This window comes from Syngnathus floridae, chromosome 5, assembly GCF_059516105.1.
Source record: "Syngnathus floridae isolate MCC-2025c chromosome 5, RoL_Sflo_1.0, whole genome shotgun sequence".
Lineage (NCBI taxonomy): Eukaryota > Metazoa > Chordata > Actinopteri > Syngnathiformes > Syngnathidae > Syngnathus > Syngnathus floridae.
The window spans coordinates 3,101,858-3,124,196 of NC_142417.1; the positions used below are offsets into that span (position 1 = coordinate 3,101,858).

General features: G+C 46.3%; 2 protein-coding genes across 2 annotated transcripts; one reads left to right on the forward strand and one right to left on the reverse strand.

Annotated features, from left to right (window-relative positions):
• The first annotated feature begins 1,400 nt into the window (after positions 1–1,400).
• LOC148397454 (secretory phospholipase A2 receptor-like) lies at positions 1,401–17,085 on the forward strand. Its single transcript, XM_088375173.1, has 49 exons — positions 1,401–1,610; positions 3,736–3,935; positions 4,001–4,107; positions 4,238–4,350; positions 4,420–4,473; positions 4,552–4,707; positions 4,793–4,875; positions 5,255–5,369; positions 5,445–5,489; positions 5,555–5,722; positions 6,709–6,828; positions 6,903–7,007; positions 7,098–7,121; positions 7,495–7,697; positions 7,762–7,868; positions 7,994–8,106; positions 8,180–8,224; positions 8,296–8,451; positions 8,538–8,620; positions 8,845–8,959; positions 9,048–9,095; positions 9,161–9,328; positions 9,505–9,615; positions 9,716–9,823; positions 10,053–10,082; positions 11,234–11,436; positions 11,502–11,608; positions 11,721–11,833; positions 11,901–11,954; positions 12,033–12,188; positions 12,295–12,377; positions 12,513–12,624; positions 12,691–12,738; positions 12,814–12,981; positions 13,239–13,364; positions 13,444–13,545; positions 13,619–13,651; positions 13,719–13,853; positions 14,185–14,328; positions 14,492–14,626; positions 14,711–14,859; positions 14,936–15,056; positions 15,129–15,180; positions 15,240–15,306; positions 15,376–15,503; positions 15,574–15,623; positions 15,682–15,855; positions 15,949–16,100; positions 16,175–17,085. The coding sequence occupies exons 1-49, from the start codon at positions 1,550–1,552 to the stop codon at positions 16,283–16,285; spliced, it is 5,361 nt and encodes a 1,786-aa protein (XP_088231299.1). The 5' UTR covers positions 1,401–1,549; the 3' UTR covers positions 16,286–17,085.
• An 851-nt stretch (positions 17,086–17,936) lies between these two features.
• paip1 (poly(A) binding protein interacting protein 1) lies at positions 17,937–21,542 on the reverse strand. The gene is made up of 11 exons (XM_088375188.1): positions 21,117–21,542; positions 20,485–20,621; positions 20,198–20,389; positions 19,880–19,992; positions 19,682–19,793; positions 19,478–19,603; positions 19,286–19,395; positions 19,108–19,222; positions 18,971–19,025; positions 18,741–18,825; positions 17,937–18,621 (listed from the first exon to the last, which is right to left on the reverse strand). Exons 1-11 carry the CDS (start codon positions 21,325–21,327, stop codon positions 18,534–18,536), a joined length of 1,344 nt encoding a protein of 447 aa, XP_088231314.1. The 5' UTR covers positions 21,328–21,542; the 3' UTR covers positions 17,937–18,533.
• Between the last annotated feature and the right edge of the window lie 797 nt (positions 21,543–22,339).

Below are 22,339 nucleotides of genomic sequence, written 5' to 3' on the forward strand. Positions count from 1 at the left end.
ATTTGCGTCTGTTTTTAAATACACCCCAAATGTAAAGATACAGTTTGAACTCACCTCGGGTGAATTTAGAGCCGTGGGGGTTCGTTCCATCTCATTGCCAACAGAGGGCGCACTTTGTAGGGTGCATTTTTTCTCAGGGGGGCATCTCCGTCTGAAAGAGACAAAACGTACGTCTGTCCGATGTTTAAATTTCAGTTAAACATCATTGTATGGTACAAATAGGAAACGTTACACATTGTGAGACGCAATTTCAGTATTATGAGACATGCGCAGCAACTTCAAACAGCTTTCAGTTCAAAACAAAAACACAAATCTCAACAGTTTTTCAGTCTTTGCGAGTCTTGGAAGTCTGATGATGACCAACTGCTTCATCTCATTTCCAAGGTTACTTTGAGCTCGCTCAGAGATGGCAACAATGCATTTGACAAACTGGGGCATGTTAATTAAATACCAAGTTGTCCTGATAAAGAGCAGGGCCGATGGAAAAAGAAAAAAAAGATGCCAACTATGTTGCACTGCTGTTGGAAAAAGGGATGTCTCTTGCCTAGACAGATAATCATGCATCACAGCTAATGTTATGTTATCTAAGAAGCTTCTGTAGGCTTCATGGCACAAAGTTGGCAGATGAGGGCACACTTATGTCATCCACAGGGTGGAACACACCTTCGTAACCTACCTAGCATACCCAAACACAAATAACAAATGGTCACATTACAAAGATTTTATTGCAGGCAAACAATACTATAAATAAGATAAACACTTTATATATTAAAGAACATTCTTTCTTTCTGGTTGCTAATAAACAGTCCGAGTGTCAGATGACGACCGATCTTTAATGCAGTGGACTTGAGCCACTGACAGATGGCGACATTTTGCTTCTTTAAACATACTTACACATTTCCGCTGCTCACCTGCTCTCAAATTTTAACTTGCAACAAAACGATCGTCGGCAAAAATGACACTGGGTCCCCATTGTGAGCTGCAGTGAAAATGAAAGAAAATGTCACGTTTGTTTTCAAAACTTACATTATTTATTAAACTGACTTTTCTTTGCGATTTTTCTGGACATTTATTTAGCACGCAGCCATGTCGCTCGAGACCTCCCAAGACATCTCATGCCGGGAATTTTGTCCCTAAGTGGATACTTTTTAGTTGTTATTATCAATTTGACCAGTAGTGAACAACCATGTGTCTTTGTGCTCTTATTAAACAAACGTATCGGACGGCCGGGCTTTCTTGAGCTAACAAAGGGGAGCGGTCCAACAATCAAAGGGAATAGAGCTGTTTTCTTTTCTTTTATTTTTTTTGGGGGGGTCATACACACGCACGCGCGCGCCACACCCCACGTCGCTTGCGAGTGCTTTGAGATGACTACCTTCGAACGTGACGTGTTTGACGTACGCGGCGTGTGGGCGCGGCCTGCCTCTGGCTCGAAGCAGGGTGCACCAAACGTCCGTTTCACTCTGGACTAGACTCCACGAGCTACTCGCAGTGAGGCTACTTATCATTTCTTTTCTCCCGACTGCAATTGTTGCGATTTTCCTCCAACATGTGGAAAGAACTAAAGCGTGTTCTTCTCGTGATTGGCATATATTGGACATGTGCTTCAGGTAAGCAATTTGTATGTTTAGTCCATTGAAACAACAGTCAAGAGCTGGAATGTACGGTACTGTGAGTTAGCATGACTGCATCTGCTTATCTTGTAACGTGACGGTGCCTGAGATAAAAAAAAATGAATAAAAAAATGAATCATTGCAATGTCACACATTTGGACGGCAAAAACTTTGAGGAAGAATTCTCATTATTCGGACACTTTGATGTAGTTGCTGTGTACAACTTGGTTTGAGAGGAGCACGATTGCTTTGTGGCGTGTGGTCAATTGTCCCAGACCGGACCTTTGTTGTTATCGAGGCTTGCCTTTATCATCATTTTCATCATTCATGTGGCCTGCTCTTATGTCCGAACATACGAGCAACTCGACGTTGAAATGACGAGCTAAAACCGTTGAGTCAAGTGTCTTTGCGTTTTTTTTTTTTTTTTTTTTACGGTGGCAAACGAGCCGCTTGTGAATTTGAAGTGCGCACTGGCTGTCAGTATGATGTGTATTGAAGTTGAGCATGTAACTTTAAAATATTCCATCTAAAATTGCTCTTTTATTTTAAAAACCGAATGTGTTTGTATGTGCTGTCGCGTTACTGGTCTTTTCCTTCCATCTCTTTTTTCCGGGTTTACTTTTGTTTTTCCTTCGCTCTGTTTTTTTTATTTTTTATTTTTTTTATTCCCAAAACATGGGCACGCTTGGAATTCAGGAGCGGCTGATTGGACTTTGTGACACTTAGATGAGTTGAACCGTTAGGGTTAAAGACAGAGAATGTCAACAAGACACAATAATAATACATTATATATAATAATAATGATAATAGTGATAATACTAGTTTAATAATAATAAAAGTAATAAATGTATTATTACTAATAATAACGATGATAATAATAATAATAATAAATAAGAACAATCATTTCTTATACAATATATTATGCACATGTGTATATAGACAAGCTATTTCTTGGCGCCCCTATGATAAGAATACTTTCATGATTTATATGAGCTAATTATAATGAAGAATAATCAATCATTATTAGTCATTATTATTAATAGTTTCTTACAGTCCTTGATAGAGTATTAGCAATCATTTCCTACAGCCCCTTTGTACAATAGATATTTCTTAGCATCTCTGTTATAAAGAAATCATGGCTATTATGATCTAAATATAGATCATAATCATTATGTTATATTAATAATGTAATTATATTATTAATAATACACCTTCGTGTTTGGTCTGTTATCGTTACACACAAAAAAAGTTGCAACACAGTTGCGCAGTTCATAATATCGCTGTGCATCACCAAAATGTGTCGGCATATGTTTTCAAAAATTGCAAAATTGAGTAGGACTTTTAGGAGACTGATTTCAATGCGTGTTCATTTCTCCTAGTGAATCGCAGGGCTTATCTGAATAATTGCTTTTGCCCCTCAGAGTCCATGCTTATTAGCTTTGATTGATTGATTGATTGAGCCCGCACTTTAAAAGCCCTTTTTCTCCATGAAACACTCAGGCCAGCCTGGCTTGCTTGGCTTTGTACTTTGATATAAGGAAGGACGGGCGGGCGGGCTTCTTGAGCTAAGAAGGGGGGGTGGAGCGGTCCAACTGTTGCAACGTGTTCCATTCGATTGAGTTGCGTTGTGCTTTAGCACCCACCAGTGGTGAAATGTGTGATGACCTGATTTGAGCTTAGGTCATTGGTACGTGCGTAACTGGTGGGTGGGGTAATTGCTGAGGGTGAAGAAGATGATGATGGCATCTTTTAAGTGGAACAACTTGCACCATTGGTGGGGTGACGACGTACTTTTTGCCCCACTGTACATCTGAAGCTTAGTAGCATCACTTTGGGGCAATTGTGTGCAATCCCTGGCAGGCGTAACTCATGCTTTTATGCGAACAATCAGCAGCTCCGCTTTGCTGCATGGCGCTGGCTGGACCCAAAAATGAAGGACAGGCAAGTTTTTGGAAGGGGCCAAAGCGACAATGGGCGTTGCCCCCCCACCTCCCCCCACCCCTGACAGAATCCTCGTGCATTTGCTTGAGATGCCCCCAATGAAGAGCACAGAGTAAAAACATGCAAGTGTTCCATCAGTGTGCTCTGACCTGTCCGCCTGATCCCCAAATTGTGCCCTCAGCCGACAATTGTCTTCCCGAGTGGCTCAAGCACGACTCCAGCTGCTACAAGAAGGAGGTGACTCCCAACGGTTGGCTGGGGGCCCGGCACCACTGCGTCTGGCAGGGCGGCGACCTGCTCTCCATCACCACCTCGGCCGAGGAGGACTTTGTGAAGCGCACCATGGGCAACACCCGCTTCTGGCTGGGACTCTCCAACCAGGTGAGACGGAAGCAGTCGTGGACTCTGCAGCCACAACTGGAACTGTTTTCTTTTTTGCACCCCAGAAATGCGACGACGTCTGGTGTCGCTTTGAAGGCGGGAGCCAGAATCTGACCTGGTCTGATGGCGAGAATACGACACACACCAACTGGGCCCCAAATCAACTCGAAAGGTAAGACGTAACAACTTTGCATGCTGTTGTAAGCTGGAGGAGCCAATTTCGAAAACGGCCACTTGGGGAAAGGAAAAAAAAAGAAAAACACGGGAAAATAATTCCTTGTTTTTTTTTTTTCTCCCGACAGCGCCGACGTTGCGTCCTGCGCCTACGTCAACCAAGGAGCTTATCGTTGGCCTGGAGGGTGGAGGTCTGGCTCCTGCGCTTCCTCGCTGGCCTACATGTGCAAACGGCCGCTGAGTAAGTCTGCACGTCCGTGGTCACGTTGCTGATGAAAGGTGAGATGCGCAAACGGGTCTTTTTTTCCAGGCTGCCCGGACGGACAGACGTGTACCTCCCAAAATGTTTCTGCTGTAATGAAGAGTGAGTTGCAGCACGCTTATTTGCACTTGAACCATGTCGTCATGGTTTCCTCTTCACTGTTTTTCTTTGTGGCCTCAGCTTCCGACTGCAACGATGGCAACTTGCTTTATGGCGATGATTGCTATCTTTTTGACGCGACGAGTAGAACTTGGGAGGATGCCGAGAAGTTTTGTCTCGCCCGGCGAGGCCACCTGACTAGCATACACTCTAGGCAAGATGCTGGATTCATTATTGGTGAGCACCAAGAAGAACCGCCGCAGTCGTCATTTGGCTGAAGCTAAAATGCCCTGAAGCTCTTGTTCTCCTTCCTTTCATCAAGATCACTCAACCTCCTCTTCCACTTGGGTGGGAGAAAAGAGGAAGGGCAACAACTACGAGTGGACTGACGGAACACCTTCTAATGTAAGTGGATTGCTGAAGGCCTTTGGAAAAGTCATGTTGCAGGCATCCGTCTTGTCTGGAGGCATCGGGCAGCCGCTTACAAAGTATTGGCGCTCTGATTCTAGAGAGGAGGCGGTTAAGATGATATATCCCGGCCGGTGGCTCGGGTTTGTCGGGTTAGTTGCTTTGTGCACGTTTCCCCCAGACATTTGGGTTGCCAGGGCGGGCACAACGTTTTATTGCAATGTTCATACTACTTTGACTGCCAAAGTGAAGCCAACAACCAAAGTGAAACTTTAATGAGAGAAGCTACGAAAACGCTGCAAGTGAGGAAATGCGGCGGGAAGATGACCACATTGAATGCAACGCGCTAAAGTTCTGTCCAAAATCTCATCCGCAGGACTACGGTCAATATTACTACTACAGTCATGGTGTGTGTTCCCGCTTGGATGAAGACTACGACCTGTCCAGAAAGTGTTCTTGCGGCTCGATGTACCCACCGGTCTGCAAAACAGGTGCAAACGTCCCTCCCGAGCGCCCCTTTAGGATGTGTCAAGCATTGGCTCATATTCGCTGCCCTTTTTCTGCAGCCAAGCGCGGAGGGCCTCCACAGCTGCCACCATTCGGCCAGCCGGGTAGGTGTCCCGCACTGCCGCCGTCTTGCGCTGTCTTGCGCTGTCTTACGCCGTCTGGCTCGCAGACTGGACTGAGAAATGCGGCTGGTGGCTGGACTACCCAACCAACGACTTCTGCTACCTGATGATCCGCGAGCCCACCAAGACCTGGCAGGAGGCGCAAGACGACTGCCAACGCCTCCAAGGGAACCTGCTCAGCATCGCCGACGACCATGAGCAGATCTTTGTACATGGTAGGCGGCCATGAAATGAAATATTGGCCATGAACAAGTTGTTGTTGTTATATGTTCATTACGAACCTATTTAAAACATGAAAATAGGAAAATAAAACACTAAAGTGCTTAAAAACTTTAAAGTGCCATGTCCAAGTCACTGAAAGAAACAACCCAAAACCCCCAACAACAAAGAATGCTCGAGTAGGAGGAAGCAGAGCTTTTTAGATTCCATTCAACAAATGATTCAATCAATAAAACCGAAGTGGACACACTTTCAGATTCCTTTTTGCATGTGTGTAGTCAGTTTTGTTTCAAAATTTTTCCCCCCTCATACATGTTAAGAAAGCAGTTTTTTTTTAAACACTTTGATGTTTTCACTATTTACTTATGTGCTCATTTTCCAGACCATTCCACAATTTCAACCGTTTTATGATCACGTTCCTTCTTACGTGTCCTCATAATGCTGGTTAATTTATTCTTGTATTTTTATGAATTGTTTACACAGCGTGTTGTTCTTCTCCTCGCAGGCCTTTTTAATTCTTTAGTGACCCACATGGCCTCTTTGCCTCTTTTTTGTATTTGTTGACAGGACAGGTTTTATGGTATAATGTTGGAAAGAAAGTTTTTAGATAGATAGATAGATAGATAGATAGATAGATAGATAGATAGATAGATAGATAGATAGATAGATAGATAGATAGATAGATAGATAGATAGATAGATAGATAGATAGATAGATAGATAGATAGATATACTTGCAACATCAGCATTTCATTTTTGTCAGATGCTGGTTGAGGTCGGATCCCCTCAGCCGTCTGCCCTGTTTCAGTAGCTCCAATTTGTGTTTGCCAACCACACTGTTATGGCTGCTTTTAATATTTCTCGATGGTCCCCCTGCCTAACTCAATTCCTTTTGAGCTGAGAAAGTCGATCACCTGGAGCTCAACGGATGACGCGTCCTCCTCACTCGGCTCCTCTTGATGATGTCGTTCATTCTGGTACAGGTTCCATCAAGGTTCTGACGAAGGCATCCTCTCTGTGGTTGGGCGCCAATGTCCCCATCCAGAACGAAGGCAGCAAGTGGGTTGACGGATCCCTGGTCCATTACGTCTACTCTGCTTTAGGTTTGTCGGAGACGGTTGTCTGCTGCATTTTGGAGGAACGGAGGAGCACTGAGATCTTCTTTCCCGCCCCCCAGGTACCGCCGCTGGAAATTGTCTTTCCTTCCTCACTGGCAACAGCAACTGGGAGTACGACTCGTGCGACGAGAAGAGAGGTTATGTCTGCAAGAAGAGAGGAAATGGTAAGTGAGAGGCAACGCCCCACCGACTGTCTGTCATCGCCCCTTGACGTCGGTCTGTGCCTTGACGTCTCTTTCCCTTTGGTCTTGCAGTGAAGACTACGCCGGCGCCTGAGTGTAAGTCGCCTTTGACTGCGTCGAAAACAATGATCCTGCAGTCACACCATGCCAACCAACAAATTGTGTGCTTTTTCATGAAGTACTCAGCCACGTGTTGAATGTTTTTTGCATCGTTTTACCTTGTACAGCGGCACTTTGGTTGTTTCCCAAGCGCGAAGGTGAATGTTCCGGAATCCTTTCAAAATGTAAACGTCTCTGATGCCATTGGGCTAAGCTAACTAAGTCGAGTCCCGGATCTTACAATTTGCCCGAGAAAATGTAGATTTGGTCAGCCGTGACCCGCAAGTTTCCCTTTGCTCAAAGTGGTGGACTGAAGGGCAAAAACAGGCGTGTGCTCTGATCTGTTCCCCAAATCAAATTGTGCCCTCAGCCAACAAGTGTGCTCCCGGGTGGCTCGAGCACGACTCCAGCTGCTACAAGAAGGTGGAGGAGCCCAACGGTTGGGTGGGGGCCTGGCACCACTGCGTCTGGGAGGGCGGCGACCTGCTCTCCATCACCTCCTCGGCCGAGGAGGACTTTGTGAAGGGGACCATGGGCGACGACACGCCCTTCTGGCTGGGACTCTCCAACCAGGTGAGACGGAAGCGGCAGTGGACTCTGCAGCAACAACTGGGACTGTTGTTCTTTTCCCCCCCAGAAATGCGACAAGTTCTGGTGTCACTTTGAAGGCGGGAGCCAGAATCTGACCTGGTCTGATGGCGAGACAATGAATCACACCAACTGGGCCTCAAAACAACTCGAAAGGTAAGACGTAACAACTTTGCATGTTGTTGTCAGGCGGAGGAGCCAATTTTGAAAATGGCCACTTGAGGAAAGGGAAAAAAAAAGAAACACGGGAAAATAATTCCTTGTTTCTTTTCTTTCGACAGCGCCGACGTTGCATCCTGCGCCTACGTCAAGCAAGGGGGAGTGGGTGAGCCCGGCAAGTGGCGGTCTGGCTCCTGTCTTTCCTCGTTGGCCTACATGTGCAAACGGCCGCTGAGTAAGCCTGCACGTTTGTAATCAAGTTGACTTTGAAAAGAGAAAAGCTCAAACAGGTCTTTTTTTTTATGCAGACTGCCCGACGTGTTCGCCCAAAAGTGGTCCTGCTATAGTGACGAGTGAGTTGCAGCACACTTATTTGCACCTGTCGTCCATCTTGTCATGGGCATATTTTTCTTTGTGGCCCCAGCCTCCGACTGCCACGACAACACCTTCCACTATGGCGATTATTGTTATCATTACGAGAAGACGGTTAAAACCTTTGACGATGCCGAGAAGTTCTGTCTTGCCTGGGGAGGCCACCTGGCGAGTGTCCACTCCAAGAAAGAGGCCCAATTTGTGTATAGTGAGCACCAAGAGCAACCGCCGCAGTCGTCATTTGACTGAAGCTCTTCTTGCCCTGAAGCTCGTGTTCTCCTTCCTTTCCTCAAGGTAACTCGCAGACCTCACAATCTGCTTTCGTGGGACTCAAGAAGAAGGACGACGTCTACGAGTGGAGTGACGGAACAACTTACGTAAGTGAAATGCCTTTGAAAAAGTCATTTTTCAAAATCTAAGCTGTCCAAATTTGAGTAGGATAAAAATAAAAGTGGACATAGGAGAAATGCTGCTCGAGGCTTCAAATTTTGGATTGTTTTGGAGGGGAAATGGGCAAAACTTGGGCGCGAGTGAGCGATTGCCGAGGAAGGGCGTTAAGAAGCCGAGCGGACAGAGTCCAACACGCTCATGTCGTCCGCAGGACTACAGCAAGTGGCAAGATAACGGCACCGCGGAGAACTGCGCATTCCCAAATTCTGTTGGGGAGCTGAGTGTCAGCTCCTGCACAACGGAGCGGCCATTTGTCTGCAAAAGAGGTGCAAACGCCCCTCCCGAGCGCTCCTTCTGCACACATCAAGCATTTGCTCATATTTGTAAACACCATTCCCCCCTCTTCCCCTACAGCCAAGCACGGAGGGCTTCAACAGCTGCCCTCATTAGTCGGCCAACCGGGTAGGTGTCCCGCACTGCCGCCGTCTTGCGCTGTGTTGCGCCATCTTACGCTGTCTGGCTCGCAGAATGGACTGACACATGCGGCTGGTGGCTGGACTACCCCGAGGGTGACTTCTGCTACCTGATGATCCGCCACCCCCCCAAGACCTGGCGGGAGGCGCAAGCCGACTGCCAACGCCTCCATGGGAACCTGCTCAGCATCACCGACTCGCATGAGCAGGCCTTTGTACATGGTAGGCGGCCGTTCGTTGGTGTCACAAATGTATGAATGGATGAACGGATGAATGGATGAACGAATGAACAAACGAATGAATGGTGTCGTTCCAAAATGCGCCTCATGGGCTCAATGAGCGGGTCAGAAAAGCGCATCTCTGGAAGATCCTGTTCCACCTTTGCCTTGGGTCCACAGGTTACGCCAAGTCTCTGCTCTCTCTGTGGTTGGGCGCCGATGTCTCCACCACGGAATATGACGCTCAATGGACTGATGGATCTCCGTTCACTTACATCCACTTGAGTGCAGGTCGGTCTGAAAGCATGTCTGATGCTTATCGTCTGCACTTTGGATGAACGGCGGAGCGCTGAGATCTTGTCTCCCTCCCTCCCTCCCTCCCTCCCTCCAGGTGACCCCGGAGAGGGCAAGTGTCTTTCCTTATTCACTGCCAACGGCGTCTGGAAGCACGACTCGTGCGACAAGAAGAGAAGCTACGTCTGCAAGAAGATGAAAAAAGGTGAGTAAGTTGTGATGCTCTGCTGGCCGTCATCGCGCATTGACGTCCGTCTGTCCCCTGACGTCCGTCTCTGCCCTGACGGCCGTTCTTTGCCCTGACGGCCGTTCTTTGCCCTGACGGCCGTTCTTTGCCCTGACGGCCGTTCTTTGCCCTGACGGCTGTCTTTGCCCCGTCTGTGCCCTGACGTCAGTCTTTGCCCTGACGTCCGTCTTTGCCTTTCCTCTTGCAGGAGTGGAAGAACTTTCGCTGTCTTCTGACGGTAAGCAGCCCGACAAAATTAGTCACAAGTTCTGTGCAATTTTTCTTATTTTATTAAGTCCGCAAATGTACTTGAATGTTTTTCGCGTTGATTCGCATGTGGCGATGTTTGTTTCACAAGCGTGCTTTATAAAGTGATTTTTTTTTTTTTGTAGGGAACATTTCAAATTGTAAACGTCTCTGATGCCATAGGGCTAACCCAGTGCTTCTCAATTATTTTCTGTGATGCCCCCCCCCCAGGGAGAAGAAAACATTTTGCGCCCCCTCCATGTTAGTAACATTAAAGCAAACAAAATATAAATAAAAAAGATCAACTTACAACAAAGAATAACTTTATTATTAACATTGTTTTTGGTCTGTAACAGATCAAAGTGCATCACTGCCTGAAATAAAAAATTATAAGTATTCAAACTATAAACATTTTTGAGCAACTGCCATTTTATGCTGAAGAAAATACAATAAAATAATAAACATACATAGTATTAAATTAAATAACAGCAATAAATAATATTCAAAGTAATCAGCAACATTAACTCAGAAGCACAAGATATAAAAAAAAAATGTAACCTACAAAAATACATAAAACAATTTGTGCTGTTATTTAATCAAAACAAGGCAGCACTCCACGGCTGCAGTTAGTATCAGCTCTTATGCCATGGCGTGTTTTTTTTTTTTTTTTTTTTTTTTTGCACTGAGCAATATGGTACGCTGCTTTATATGATGCTTGCAGTGCTTGCTGATTGACTAAAGTAGCATTCACAAAGTGGGATGATTGCTCAATATTTTTCTATGGTGTTCCACTGCACTTTTTTCCACCTGCTCTTTTCCGTGCGCTCTCCACTGTAGAGCGGAGACTCCTTGCGCACACTCTTCCAGTGATACCGCCACCTACTGCAGTGGATGTCTAATTACTCTCTCATCTAGCACACCCAAAAGAAAAGCGTGTTCCCCGGTGTCACACGCGCCGCCCCAGGAAGCACTGGGCTAACCTAACAAGTCGAGTCCCGGATCTTCCAATTTGCCTGAAAACATGTGCGAGACATGTTTTGGCCAACCGCGACCTGCAAATTGCCCTTAGCTCAAAATGGTGGACTGAAGGGCAAAAACAGGCGTGTGCTCTGATCTGTTCCCCAAATCAAATTGTGCCCTCAGCCAACAAGTGTGCTCCTGGGTGGCTCCAGCACGACTCCAGCTGCTACAAGAAGGTGGAGGAGCCCAACGGTTGGGTGGGGGCCTGGCACCACTGCGTCTGGGAGGGCGGCGACCTGCTCTCCGTCACCTCCTCGGCCGAGGAGGACTTTGTGAAGGGGACCATGGGCGACGACACGCCCTTCTGGCTGGGACTCTCCAACCAGGTGAGACGGAAGCGGCAGTGGACTCTGCGGCAACAACTGGAACCGTTTTCTTTTTTCCCACCCAGAAGTGCGACGACGTCTGGTGTCGCTTTGAAGGCGAGAGCCAGAATCTGACCTGGTCCGATGGCGAGAATACGACACACACCAACTGGGCCCCAAATCAAGACGAAAGGTAAGATGTAACAACTTGTTCTGGTCAGGCGGACACGCGTAAAGGTTCTGGAACCAATTTTGAGAATGAGCACTCAAGGAAAATTACTTATTGTTTTTTAATCTACCGACAGCGCCGACGTTGCGTCCTGTGCCTACGTCAACCAGGGGGGAAGGGGTCAGCCCGGCGAGTGGAGGTCTGGCTCCTGTGATTCCTCGTTGGCCTACATGTGCAAACGGCCGCTGAGTAAGCCTGCACGTCTGCGATCACGTTGCCGTTGAAAGGCGCAAACGGGCTTTTTTTTTTTTTGCAGGCTGCCCGGAGGGACGGACGTGTTCCCCCAAAAGTGGTCTTGCTGTCGTGAAGAGTGAGTTGCAGCACGCTTATTTGCACTTTAACCATCTGGTCGTGGTTTCCTCCTCAATGTTCTCCATTGTGGCCTCAGCTTCCACCTGCGACGATGGCAACCTACTGTATGGCGATCATTGCTACTTTTACTCAAAGCTGTTCAAAGATTGGGAGGATGCCGAGAAGTTCTGTGTTGCCCAGAGAGGCCACCTGGCTAGCGTCCACTCACAGCAAGAGGCTCAATTCGTGTTTGGTGAGCGCTAAGACGAGCCGCCGCAGTCGTCGGTCCCACAAAGCTGCCGTCATTTAGCTGAAGCTCTTCTTGCCCTGAAGCTGTTGTTGTCCTTCCTTTCCTCAAGATCACGCTCAAAGCATTTGGTATTCTTGGCTGGGACTGAAGAAGAAAAGCAACAACTATGAGTATAGTGACGGAACAGCTTTTGTAAGTAAATTGCTGACGGACTTTGGAAAAGTCATTCTGGACGAGCTAGGTTGGGAAAGTTGAAATTTGAGCACAACAATTGCGCGGAGGAAGGGCGTCGGGAAGCAGAGTCCAACGCCCTCATGTCGTCCGCAGGACTACGCCGAGTGGCAAGAAAACACCACGGGGGACTGCGCATTCCCAAATTCTGTTGGGAAGATCGGCGGCAGCCCCTGCACGACGAAGCGGCCGTTTGTCTGCAAAACAGGTGCAAAAATGTCACTCCTGAGCGCTCCTTCATGCACTCGCTCATTCACCCTCCTTTACCATGCAGCCAAGCGTGGAGGGCCTCGACAGCTGCCACCATTAGCCAGCCAACAGGGTAGGTGTCTGGCACCGCCGCCGTCTTCTACGCTGTCTTATGCTGTTTTGCTCTCCTGCGCCGGCTGTCCCGCAGGCTGGACTGAAAAATGCGGCTGGTGGGTGGACAACCCCTCGGACGACTTCTGCTACCTGTTCAACGTTCAGCCCACCAAGACCTGGCAGGAGGCGCAAGCCGACTGCAAAGGCCGCCAAGGGAACCTGCTCAGCATCGCCGACTCGGACGAGCAGGGATTCGTACGCGGTAGGCTGGCCATGAATTTGCTAGGTCTTTGAGAAAAACCTTTTTTTTCCGCTACGCCTTCCTTTCCAACTCAAAACCTGATAAACCCGAGCGAGATATGGCCAGCGTTGCTCGGTTGTTGTTGGTTTTTTGTTGTTTCACTCTTTGTTGCAGTATTGTTAGTGCTTTGTCACAGCTGTGCCGCACCCATCAAGTTGTAGTGCAGAGTCAAGTGTGAGTCGTTATGGAATCTTGCATGTGCTCCTTCGGATCCAAAGGTATCGCCAAGCTTCTGGCGATGAATGACGACGCCTCCCTGTGGTTGGGCGCCGACGCCTCCATCAAGCGTGACGGCGATAAGTGGACTGACGGATCCTTCTTCTCTTACCTCCACCCGAGTGCAGGTCGGGCTGAGCCGGTTGTCAGCTGCACTTTGGAGGAACGGACTAGCGCTCAGAGCTTGTTTCCCCTCCCTCCCTCCAGGTGTCACTGAAGGGGGGAAATGTCTTTTCTTGCTCACTGGCAGCGGCGACTGGAAGCGCGACAAGTGCGACAAGAAGAGAGGCTACGTCTGCAAGAAAAGAGGTAAGTGAGATATGACGCTCTGCGGTGGACCGTCAACACGTGTCGACATCCACGTTCTGGTTCCCGCTTGTAGGAAAACCAGCAAAACCCCAGCTGCCACATGACGGTAAGTCACCTTGTCCGTCTCTGTAAAAAAAAGACATGGAGAGAAGTCAACAGTTGTGCTCTCACAGGCTACAAGAAGAAGCTTCTCTGCCAAGACGATTGGAAATCCCTCGAATGTCCCGATGAAAGAGTCATCCGCATACGGTCGGCTTTCCATGGACGGAAGCGTGGCGACGTCTGTCCGAGTGCCGGCGGATCACGCGGTAAGAATCCTCCAGCGGCATCGTCGTTTTTGGCTCGCTGTCCTGGAGCCGTTTCTGTCACGAGGTTTTCACACGCCGTCAGCGTTGGCGGTAACTCGTTTGTAACGTATAACTCAATATCAACACGCATGGACGTGTGAGCGATGGCAATAGAAAATGTTGATTGGACTTTGAATAAAAATAGAAAACGATGAAAAAGAGCTAAGCCGTGCGCTTTTTGGATTCCTCTTTTTCTAATAGTCATTTACCATTAAAATCCCCTACGTCCTGTGACAAGTTGAAGTCAGTATGTAAGTGTGCGTGTGAAATGGCGGCGTGTTGTCACTTGCAGATGACTGCAGGGTGGAAGGGGCTCTCCGTCACTTCAGAGGATTGTGTGACAACTATCAGATTTGCCCCATTTACCTTACGGATACGGACTCCTGCCCTGGTGTCTCCAAATACCTCCACGTCGTCTACAGCTGCGAGAAGAAAGGTGGGCTTCACATCCTGACACTTGCCGATGGATGATGTGCCAAGGAAAGAATCCAACGGATCCCCAGATAGAGCGTCGGCTAGGAACGGGTGACCAGACATGAGAATGACTGAGCGAGCGTTCCTTCCACATTGTCTTTTTTTTTTTTTTTGTCTTTCCCCAGTGTGTCTTGATAGTCTGGGCATCGCTGACGGGAGGATCCCAGACTCTTCTTTTTCAGCCTCTTCCTCTGCGATCAATGACGAACCTCACAAAGCGCGTCTGGAGGGCAGCGGTTGCTGGAGAGCCTCCGAAATGTGTACGTAAAAAAAAAAATCACAGCTCGTCGACCTCGTCCGTCGTAGTTTGGTATCCTGAGCAATGGAATGCCTTCCGCCCTCAGTCGGCAGCTGGATCCAGGTGAACCTCGGTCAGAACTTCAAGGTGACAGGCGTCGAGACCCAGCGCTGTACATCCCGATTGCAAAGTTCTAGCGTATTTGAGATGCTGTTCAGTATTGACGGAGTGACTTGGTATCGCCACCCAGTACAGGTGAGCTGTCGCTGGCTCTCAACTTTGTCGTCCAGGCTGTTGGCGTTCCTTGCAAACGTGCGTGTTTTCTTTCCAGCCTTCTGCGGGGACGTATATCCTAACCAGGCCCGTGTTCGCCCAGTACGTCCGCCTCCTGCCAATGTTTTTGGGCCTACGCTTTGACGTCTTGGGGTGCACGTCTGACGACAGCGCTCGCAGTGAGTACGACGTTTGGAGTGCAGTGAGAAACTAGCAAGAAACGGGCTTTGATTTTCCCTTCTGACCCACAGAAATCTTATGCAGCAGCAGAGCCACCGACCTCAGCCTCGACAGTTCAATGACGTGAGTCAGACTTTTCTTGCCAAAAAGCCTCCTCCTTACTAAACAAACTGCTTCCGCAGGGTGCGGTGCCCAATGGGCTGCGCCGAAGTCCGCTACATGGTCTACGGAACACGGATCTACGACCAAGTATGTTAATTATTGCAGGACCTGCCGGTGGTGTTCTTGTCCTTTGTTTGAGACATTCTCTGAGTGCAGGACTCAAACATCTGTGCGGCTGCTATTCACTCGGGCATCATTGAGATTGGGGGAGATGTGACTTTGCTGAAGAGACTGCCACAGAAAGTCTACAACGGCTCCACCTGTAACGGAATCACCTCGAAAGTGTGCGTGCTCCGCTTTCACTGGCGAGTCCACTTAAAGATGCCCGACTCATTCTCACTTTACTCTCTGCAGATATGTGAACAAATTGGCTCCGTCTCCGTCTTACACTTTTGCTGACACGGGTGAGTAGAATGTCCAGAATAGAAAGCATTTCTTCACGTGACGCCATCTTGCGCGCAGAGCCGAGATGCTTGGGATCTGACTGGGAGGAGTTTGCGGACTTCTGCTACAAACATTTTGATGATACAAAGACGTGGTACGGCGCTCGACACTCTTGCTGGGATCTCGATGCCAATCTGGTGTCCATTCGCTCTGAGGCTGAGCGGGATTTGCTGCAGGACCTCTTGAAGTCTGGTGCGCGCGCGCGCTAAGCGTCGCTCACATCGGTTTGATATCTGCCATATCTGGAAAGCCATTGAGAGCTCTGTTGCCGTTTGTCCTCTGCAGCCCCCGGAAACACGTGGACCGGACTGAACGACCTGGTCAATCGCGGCAAATTCGTGTGGTCAGACCGCCGGAAGGTGACGACCTTCACCAACTGGGCACCTCCGGGAAGACCTACCGGCCTGATGGAGAATTGCGTGGCCACCTTGAGCCAGGTAGGTGCAGAAAAGATTGACCCGCTCGCCGAAGACAAGTTTAGATTTAAAATCAATCTCATTCTGACGTTCAGTCTGGCAAATGGAAGAAGATGTCCTGCATGGAATTAAACGGCTACGTGTGTAAGATGCCCACAGCGCGTTATCCGCTGGATTTGGAAAGTGCCAATGCAAGTTGCGAGTAATCATATGAACCTTGCATGATCATTCTGCTTGGTTTACCATGCATTTTGATTGACTGATTTATTTACCATGCATTATTATGATTGATTAACCATGCATTGGTCGTCTTGTTAGTTAGCATGTGTTATGAAAGTTACCATGCATTCTTCTTCTTCTTGACTTAACATGTGATAATATGATTTACCATACATTATTATTATTTTGTTCAATTTACCATGCATTATTATGAATGATTAACCATGCATTGGTCTTTTTGTTAGATTTACCATGTGTTGTTATTATTCTGTTTAAGTTACCATGCATTCTTCTTCTTGACTTAACATGTGATATTGTGATTTACCATGCATTATTATTATTATTTTGTTCAATTTACCATGCATTATTATGATTGATTAACCATGCATTAGTCGTCTTGTTAGAGTTAGCATGTGTTATGATTCTGTTTAAGTTACCATGCATTCTATTTCTTCTTGATTAACATGTGATTATTATTTTGTTCAATTTACCATGCATTATTATGATTGATTAACCATGCATTAGTCGTCTTGTTAGATTTACCATGTTATTATTCTGTTTAAGTTACCATGCATTCTTCTTTTTGACTTAACATGTGATATTATGATTTACCATGCAATATTATTTTGTTCAATTTACCATGTTATTATTCTTAGATTTACCATGCATTTTCATAGTTGATTTCTTATATTTCATTCACTTATTGTTAAATTTACCATGCATTATTATTCCATCTGTTTTACCATGTTTAATTGACCCCAAAAAAACAATAAAATAATAAAGACAATTGGTGTCACCTCTCAACTCATTGGATAGTTTACTGATTTGGACAGGGCAATTTCATAATCTGGTCAATTAGATCATACTTTAGTACTCCCGATGTACGAGTATTGGTCAGACCTCCTCACGACGCCATTTTGGTGCATTTTTGCATGGCTCTTTGTAACAATTTGGAAAAAAAGATGTACTCTATTGCTTTCCACGTCATGAAATCCATCCATTGACCTGAAGTGCTTCTCACGAGGGTCGCGCCTAGCCTATTCCAGCTGGGGGCACATCCTGAACTGAGTGCCAGGCAGTGGCAGGACCCACATCATTCCCATCACCTCCCTTCCAAAAAAAAACCCCCAAAACAAGTAGGAGCGGTCAATCGGCCTATCATGAATGTTTTTGAAACGCGGGAGGAAACCTACGCATGCAAACATGCAAACCCCACACGAGATGGCACTAAAGACTGCGCCTAACGTACTGCACAAATCAAGCATTAGATATCAAAATTCCACCACACGAGTGTGATGTAAAAAAAATAAATAAAAAAAAAGTCATAAAATGACAACCATGGAAACAAATCGATGGCATCGTGACCCCTGACTGTTTCATGCAAAGATGTGCACTGGACTTTTGAAGCACTGAACCGAACTGACCTAAATTGCAAATAGGCTACATAAAATACATCTGGGGTTTTTTTCATGCTCACTGTGGTACCTCTTTTTTTTTTTTTTGCTTTGGAAAGCTTTTGATTGTACAGACCACTAGTGGTAATCCTCGGATCGGACAAACCTTCACACGTCATAATACAAGGGAAGCAAACTAACTCAAAACGTACATTTAGCATACGCCAGCAGAAATAACAAAGGGTCACATCATAAAGATTTAATTGCAGGCAAACAATACTATAAATATCATAAGCACACAATATCGTATAAAAGAACGTTCTTTTTGGCAGCCTCTGTGGTGGTTGCCAATAAACAGTCCTTGAGTGTCAGATGACGACGGATCCTTAATGCAGTGGACTTGAGCCACTGACAGATGGCGACATTTTGCGTCTTTAAACATACTTACACATTTCCGATGCTCACCTGCCTTTTTAACTTGGAACTAAACCAGAATACTTCTAAGAAATACAAAGGACACAGCAATCCATATACTTCTTGGTGCTTATTTTGGGCTTAAACTAGTTTCAAGAAGGCCGAATGATACTTCTGGAAAAACAAACAAAACAAAAAACAAAACAATGCCAAAATAGCTAACTTTCCAACTACCTTTTTTAAATTTTTATTTTTTTTATGTATCACTCCATGGATTGTCTGCCTTTTCTAATCTACTCTGACTGGAGACAAAGCGTCGGAATTGCATCTATAAACAGCTTTGTTAAAATGCAGCCAAATAATATTTGGAGGTTATGAAACAGTAGCTTGCGTCGGTCGCTTCACAATTTTGGAGTGGCCCCTTGTGTTATTGCTGTCGTTTCCTCTCTGACTCCAAATAGAAACTCTCAAAGGCTTCTTCGATCTCCGGATCCATCTCATCGTCAAAGTCGTATCTGTGTACGGAGCACGAGACGTTTTTTTTTTTTTTTTTTTCCCCCCTCCAGAATTACACGCAGAATTGTTGTGAAAAGGGTTCGGGGACTCGGGAGCGACGAGAAGAAAAACTACTTACTCATCATCTTCAGTTTCATTTTCCCCACCGAAATCATGGAAGTAGTCTTGCTTTTCCATGAGCTCCTGGTATTTCTCGGCATATTCTGTGGAAGCAAAATAATCCCATTTAAAAGGAGAAACGTTTTCCTCCTACTTTACAGAGGGAACACAGTGAGTCAAGTAAGAAGAAGAAGAAGAAGAAAAAAAAAAAAAGTTCAGGTTTAGCATCGAGCGATCGGACAGTCTTACCTGGGTCTGCAGCTGTAAAAGGAGTTCCGTCCTCCGTGTAGAAAGTGGGTTCATTCTATCGGAGAAGAAAAAAAAAAAGCAGCGTTAATAACCAACAAATGAAGAAGGAAGAGCTGTCCCGCCCACGCCACATTCACCATGAAGTAGTTGGGGTCGTTGTCGGGCGTAGCATTGCTGCTCACCGCGGCGCACACTCTCCCCCAGTCACTGGAGCGCAGCTCCACCAGCTTTAGAAGCATTTGCCGCACATCCCTGAGGTGGAAAGTAGACTTGCTCACGTTGACGCAACGTGTCCAGCGGCTTACAAGCACACACCTACTGCACGTGGCATCCAGTACAATGGTTTCTATCCTCTGGATCAGCGCGTCCATGAACGTCGTCTTGCCTTGTTCTTTCCACGCGTCGTCCAAGGCGGAGCCGGTCAGCTGCAAAGTGTTGAAAAAGAAACCAGCACATTCCTAGCAATTGCTCAATTGGATCACGCCGAGTCATTAAAGCTTTCCAAACCTTGAGCAATTTGACAGCACAGATGATGTTTGCGTCCACTGGATTGGAGAGCAGCGAGTTCAACAGGTCTTTCAATGCCATCAGGAGGACGTTGGCTCGAGTTACACTTCCGTTGCTACTCTTCAACTGAACACAAGCACATTGAGCGAGAGGCCTTTGCGCACATGGCGCTACCTGCTGCCATCTCGTTGATCGGCTTTTTACCTCCAGATGAAGGTAGAGCTCACCAAGAAAGAGCGCAAATGCGTGGAACTTTTTCTGTGTTTCAGGGTCTCCTTGCACGGCAACTTCTCTCTGCATAAATTCTTTTTGACACCTGCAACACGCAGTGCTTTGTTGTTGTGTGGTGAGGGGAAAAAAAAACAGAACTACCGGGAACTGTATAATAGAAGGGAATTTTACTTTTGCAGGAGCAGCTGGCGAAAGTTACCACCGGGTGGGCTGAGGTTGAGATGATGGGACAGGTAGTTGCAAAGTCGTGCGCCCGTGTAAGCGAAGTTGGGGATGGCGGTGGACTGCAATGAAAACAATTTGTGACAATCCCCGGAGCACATGCGTGTGTTTTGCACATAATGCATGCATGGTCATACAGCACTCATAGTAGGGCGAAACAATTTTGGATTATTATTGTTTTTTGTTGTTGTTGTTGTTTTTTAACAAACACAGGCATTAAGTATTAGAAGATAGAATATCAGGAATATGATAAAGAAAGAGCCATACCTCTGTGTAGATCAACTCCACCAGTTCTGCCAACAACTGCACGGTCGTAACATACGAATTAAGCACGCTGGTTATGTGTTCAACGTCCGACTCAAACATTCCCGGTGAGGAGCTCAGGTGGCAAAGGAAATCCCGCACCATGTCAGCCAAGGTTGGAGCACTGCAAGTGTCATCATTGTCCTCATAGAAAGCCTGGACATTGACGGGGAAAAGGCAAAACAAGAGAATCATCTTGTTGACACTGTTTTAAATGGGAAAGAAAAGAATGGCCTGATTATGCTGCTTACGTCATTTTGGTACCCAGCGGTTGGGACAAACTCTGGGGCGCTGGCAGAGAGCTTGGACGACTCAACCAAGGAATTGAAATGATGACTCCCCACAGACACTGTGGCGTTGTGTTGATCTGTGTTCTGTCTTTTACTGTCTGAAAGTAGAGGAAGGAAAATTGGCAACAAAAGTATCAAGCGCTTACACGAGATCTCATGGTTACCTCAGGAGTTGTCTCGCTTTTTTAATATGTCGGACTGAGAGTGATTTCATAATACTGGTCACATGATCACAACACCTAAGTGCCACAGTAAACCTTCGTTTTAAGTTTTACTTCGATGTTTCATCTTTAAACGGGGCTTATGTAGAAATCGACAAACGACTATTTTTAACTTGTCCCCACGTCCGACATAAAAATCCTAATTTAGCACCAATTCGAGGTTATTTTCGTTTTGCGCTCACGACGACACTTGCACATTTAGAGGCGGAGTAGCCGTTAGCCTTTTCGTGAAGTGGGGTGCGTTTAAATATGTTAGATGACACACTTTGGCCTACAGTAACCTTCCAAAACAAGCGCAAGTTAGCATGGCTTGAAATATGAAAGCTAAACGCCAGCTAGCTAGCGTTAGCCCTCGGTCAGTTTGTTCCTTACCTCCACTAACACCTGCAGCGCCATTTTCAGTAGCCGTGCTAACGTTGCAATCCCCGGGAGCTGGATATGATCGAGGCTGTCTCAAAGGTTCCCTTTGGTTAAAGATTGTCAAGCGACTGTCGCTGTCCCAACCTGAACTCTGGAGTGCAGCGTCTGCTGGAAGATTTCGGCTTCTCCCAGCTCCGGGAGCTCGATTAAAATTCTCGTTCATGACCCACTTGTTTGTTTTGGTTTTTCAGTTTCGTCGCTGAGAAGAAAACATCTAAAGAAAATGAAGAAAGTCCGTTTTTCCTAAAAATAAAACCCAAATACGGGTAGTTTAGAAACGCCAATTCCTTCGGTTAGATCATGTTGGCGTTTAGAACATTATTAACTTTTTGGGCCACTTCCTGACAACAACAGAAAACAGAGGGGTTTTAATATTAGAGGACGAATTGTCGTCATCTAGCGGTGTGGAGTGGAAGTTCACGTCCAAATGAAAAGTTCAAAGGCCGAGGAACGCCCTTACGACAAAATCAGTTATCGTTTCAAAACATTTTCCACCATCAATGGGACGTAACAATGTAATCCTTTTCATCAAAACATAGCATCACTCTCAACACACATAAATTAGCACAATACCAGTAAAGGTAAAGCAAAAATCACTCAAATATTACAGTAAATGCCCAATGGGAACACTAAATACAAAAATCTAATTTTTTTTCCTGCCCAGCAAAACAACAGCAAGCAAAATGAATTTTGAAATGATTTTTTTTTTCTCACTACAATATTTGGTATTTGCTCCATATATATAAAACTCTTGAATCTTGAATATGGGCAAAGTAAGTGTTCAAATAGTGGTTTTTTTTTTTTTTTTTTTTTTTTATTGCAGCAGCAAATGTACTATTAATACAGAATTTTCTATGTGACATTGTTCATTGTAATGCAGCCTAACTAATTTTCACCCCAAAGAATATATTCGGAAGCGCCTCTCCCACCTCGAGCTCATTCGGTAGCGGCGCATTGCAAACATGTGCTGCACCAGACTTCTCAGTGTAAGTATTCATTAGTTGTTTTCAGCCTGCAGCCATTTTCCACTTGTTTCCTAAAGCTGGATCGCATTATGCCCCAATGAATTCCCGCGCCTGAATGTGAGGACCTACTTTGATAAAAGATTGCCGCAGCTATTTTCTCTCATTGCTGTCCCCCATATGTCAGTGTCCTGGAGGAAGTTGGAATACTTT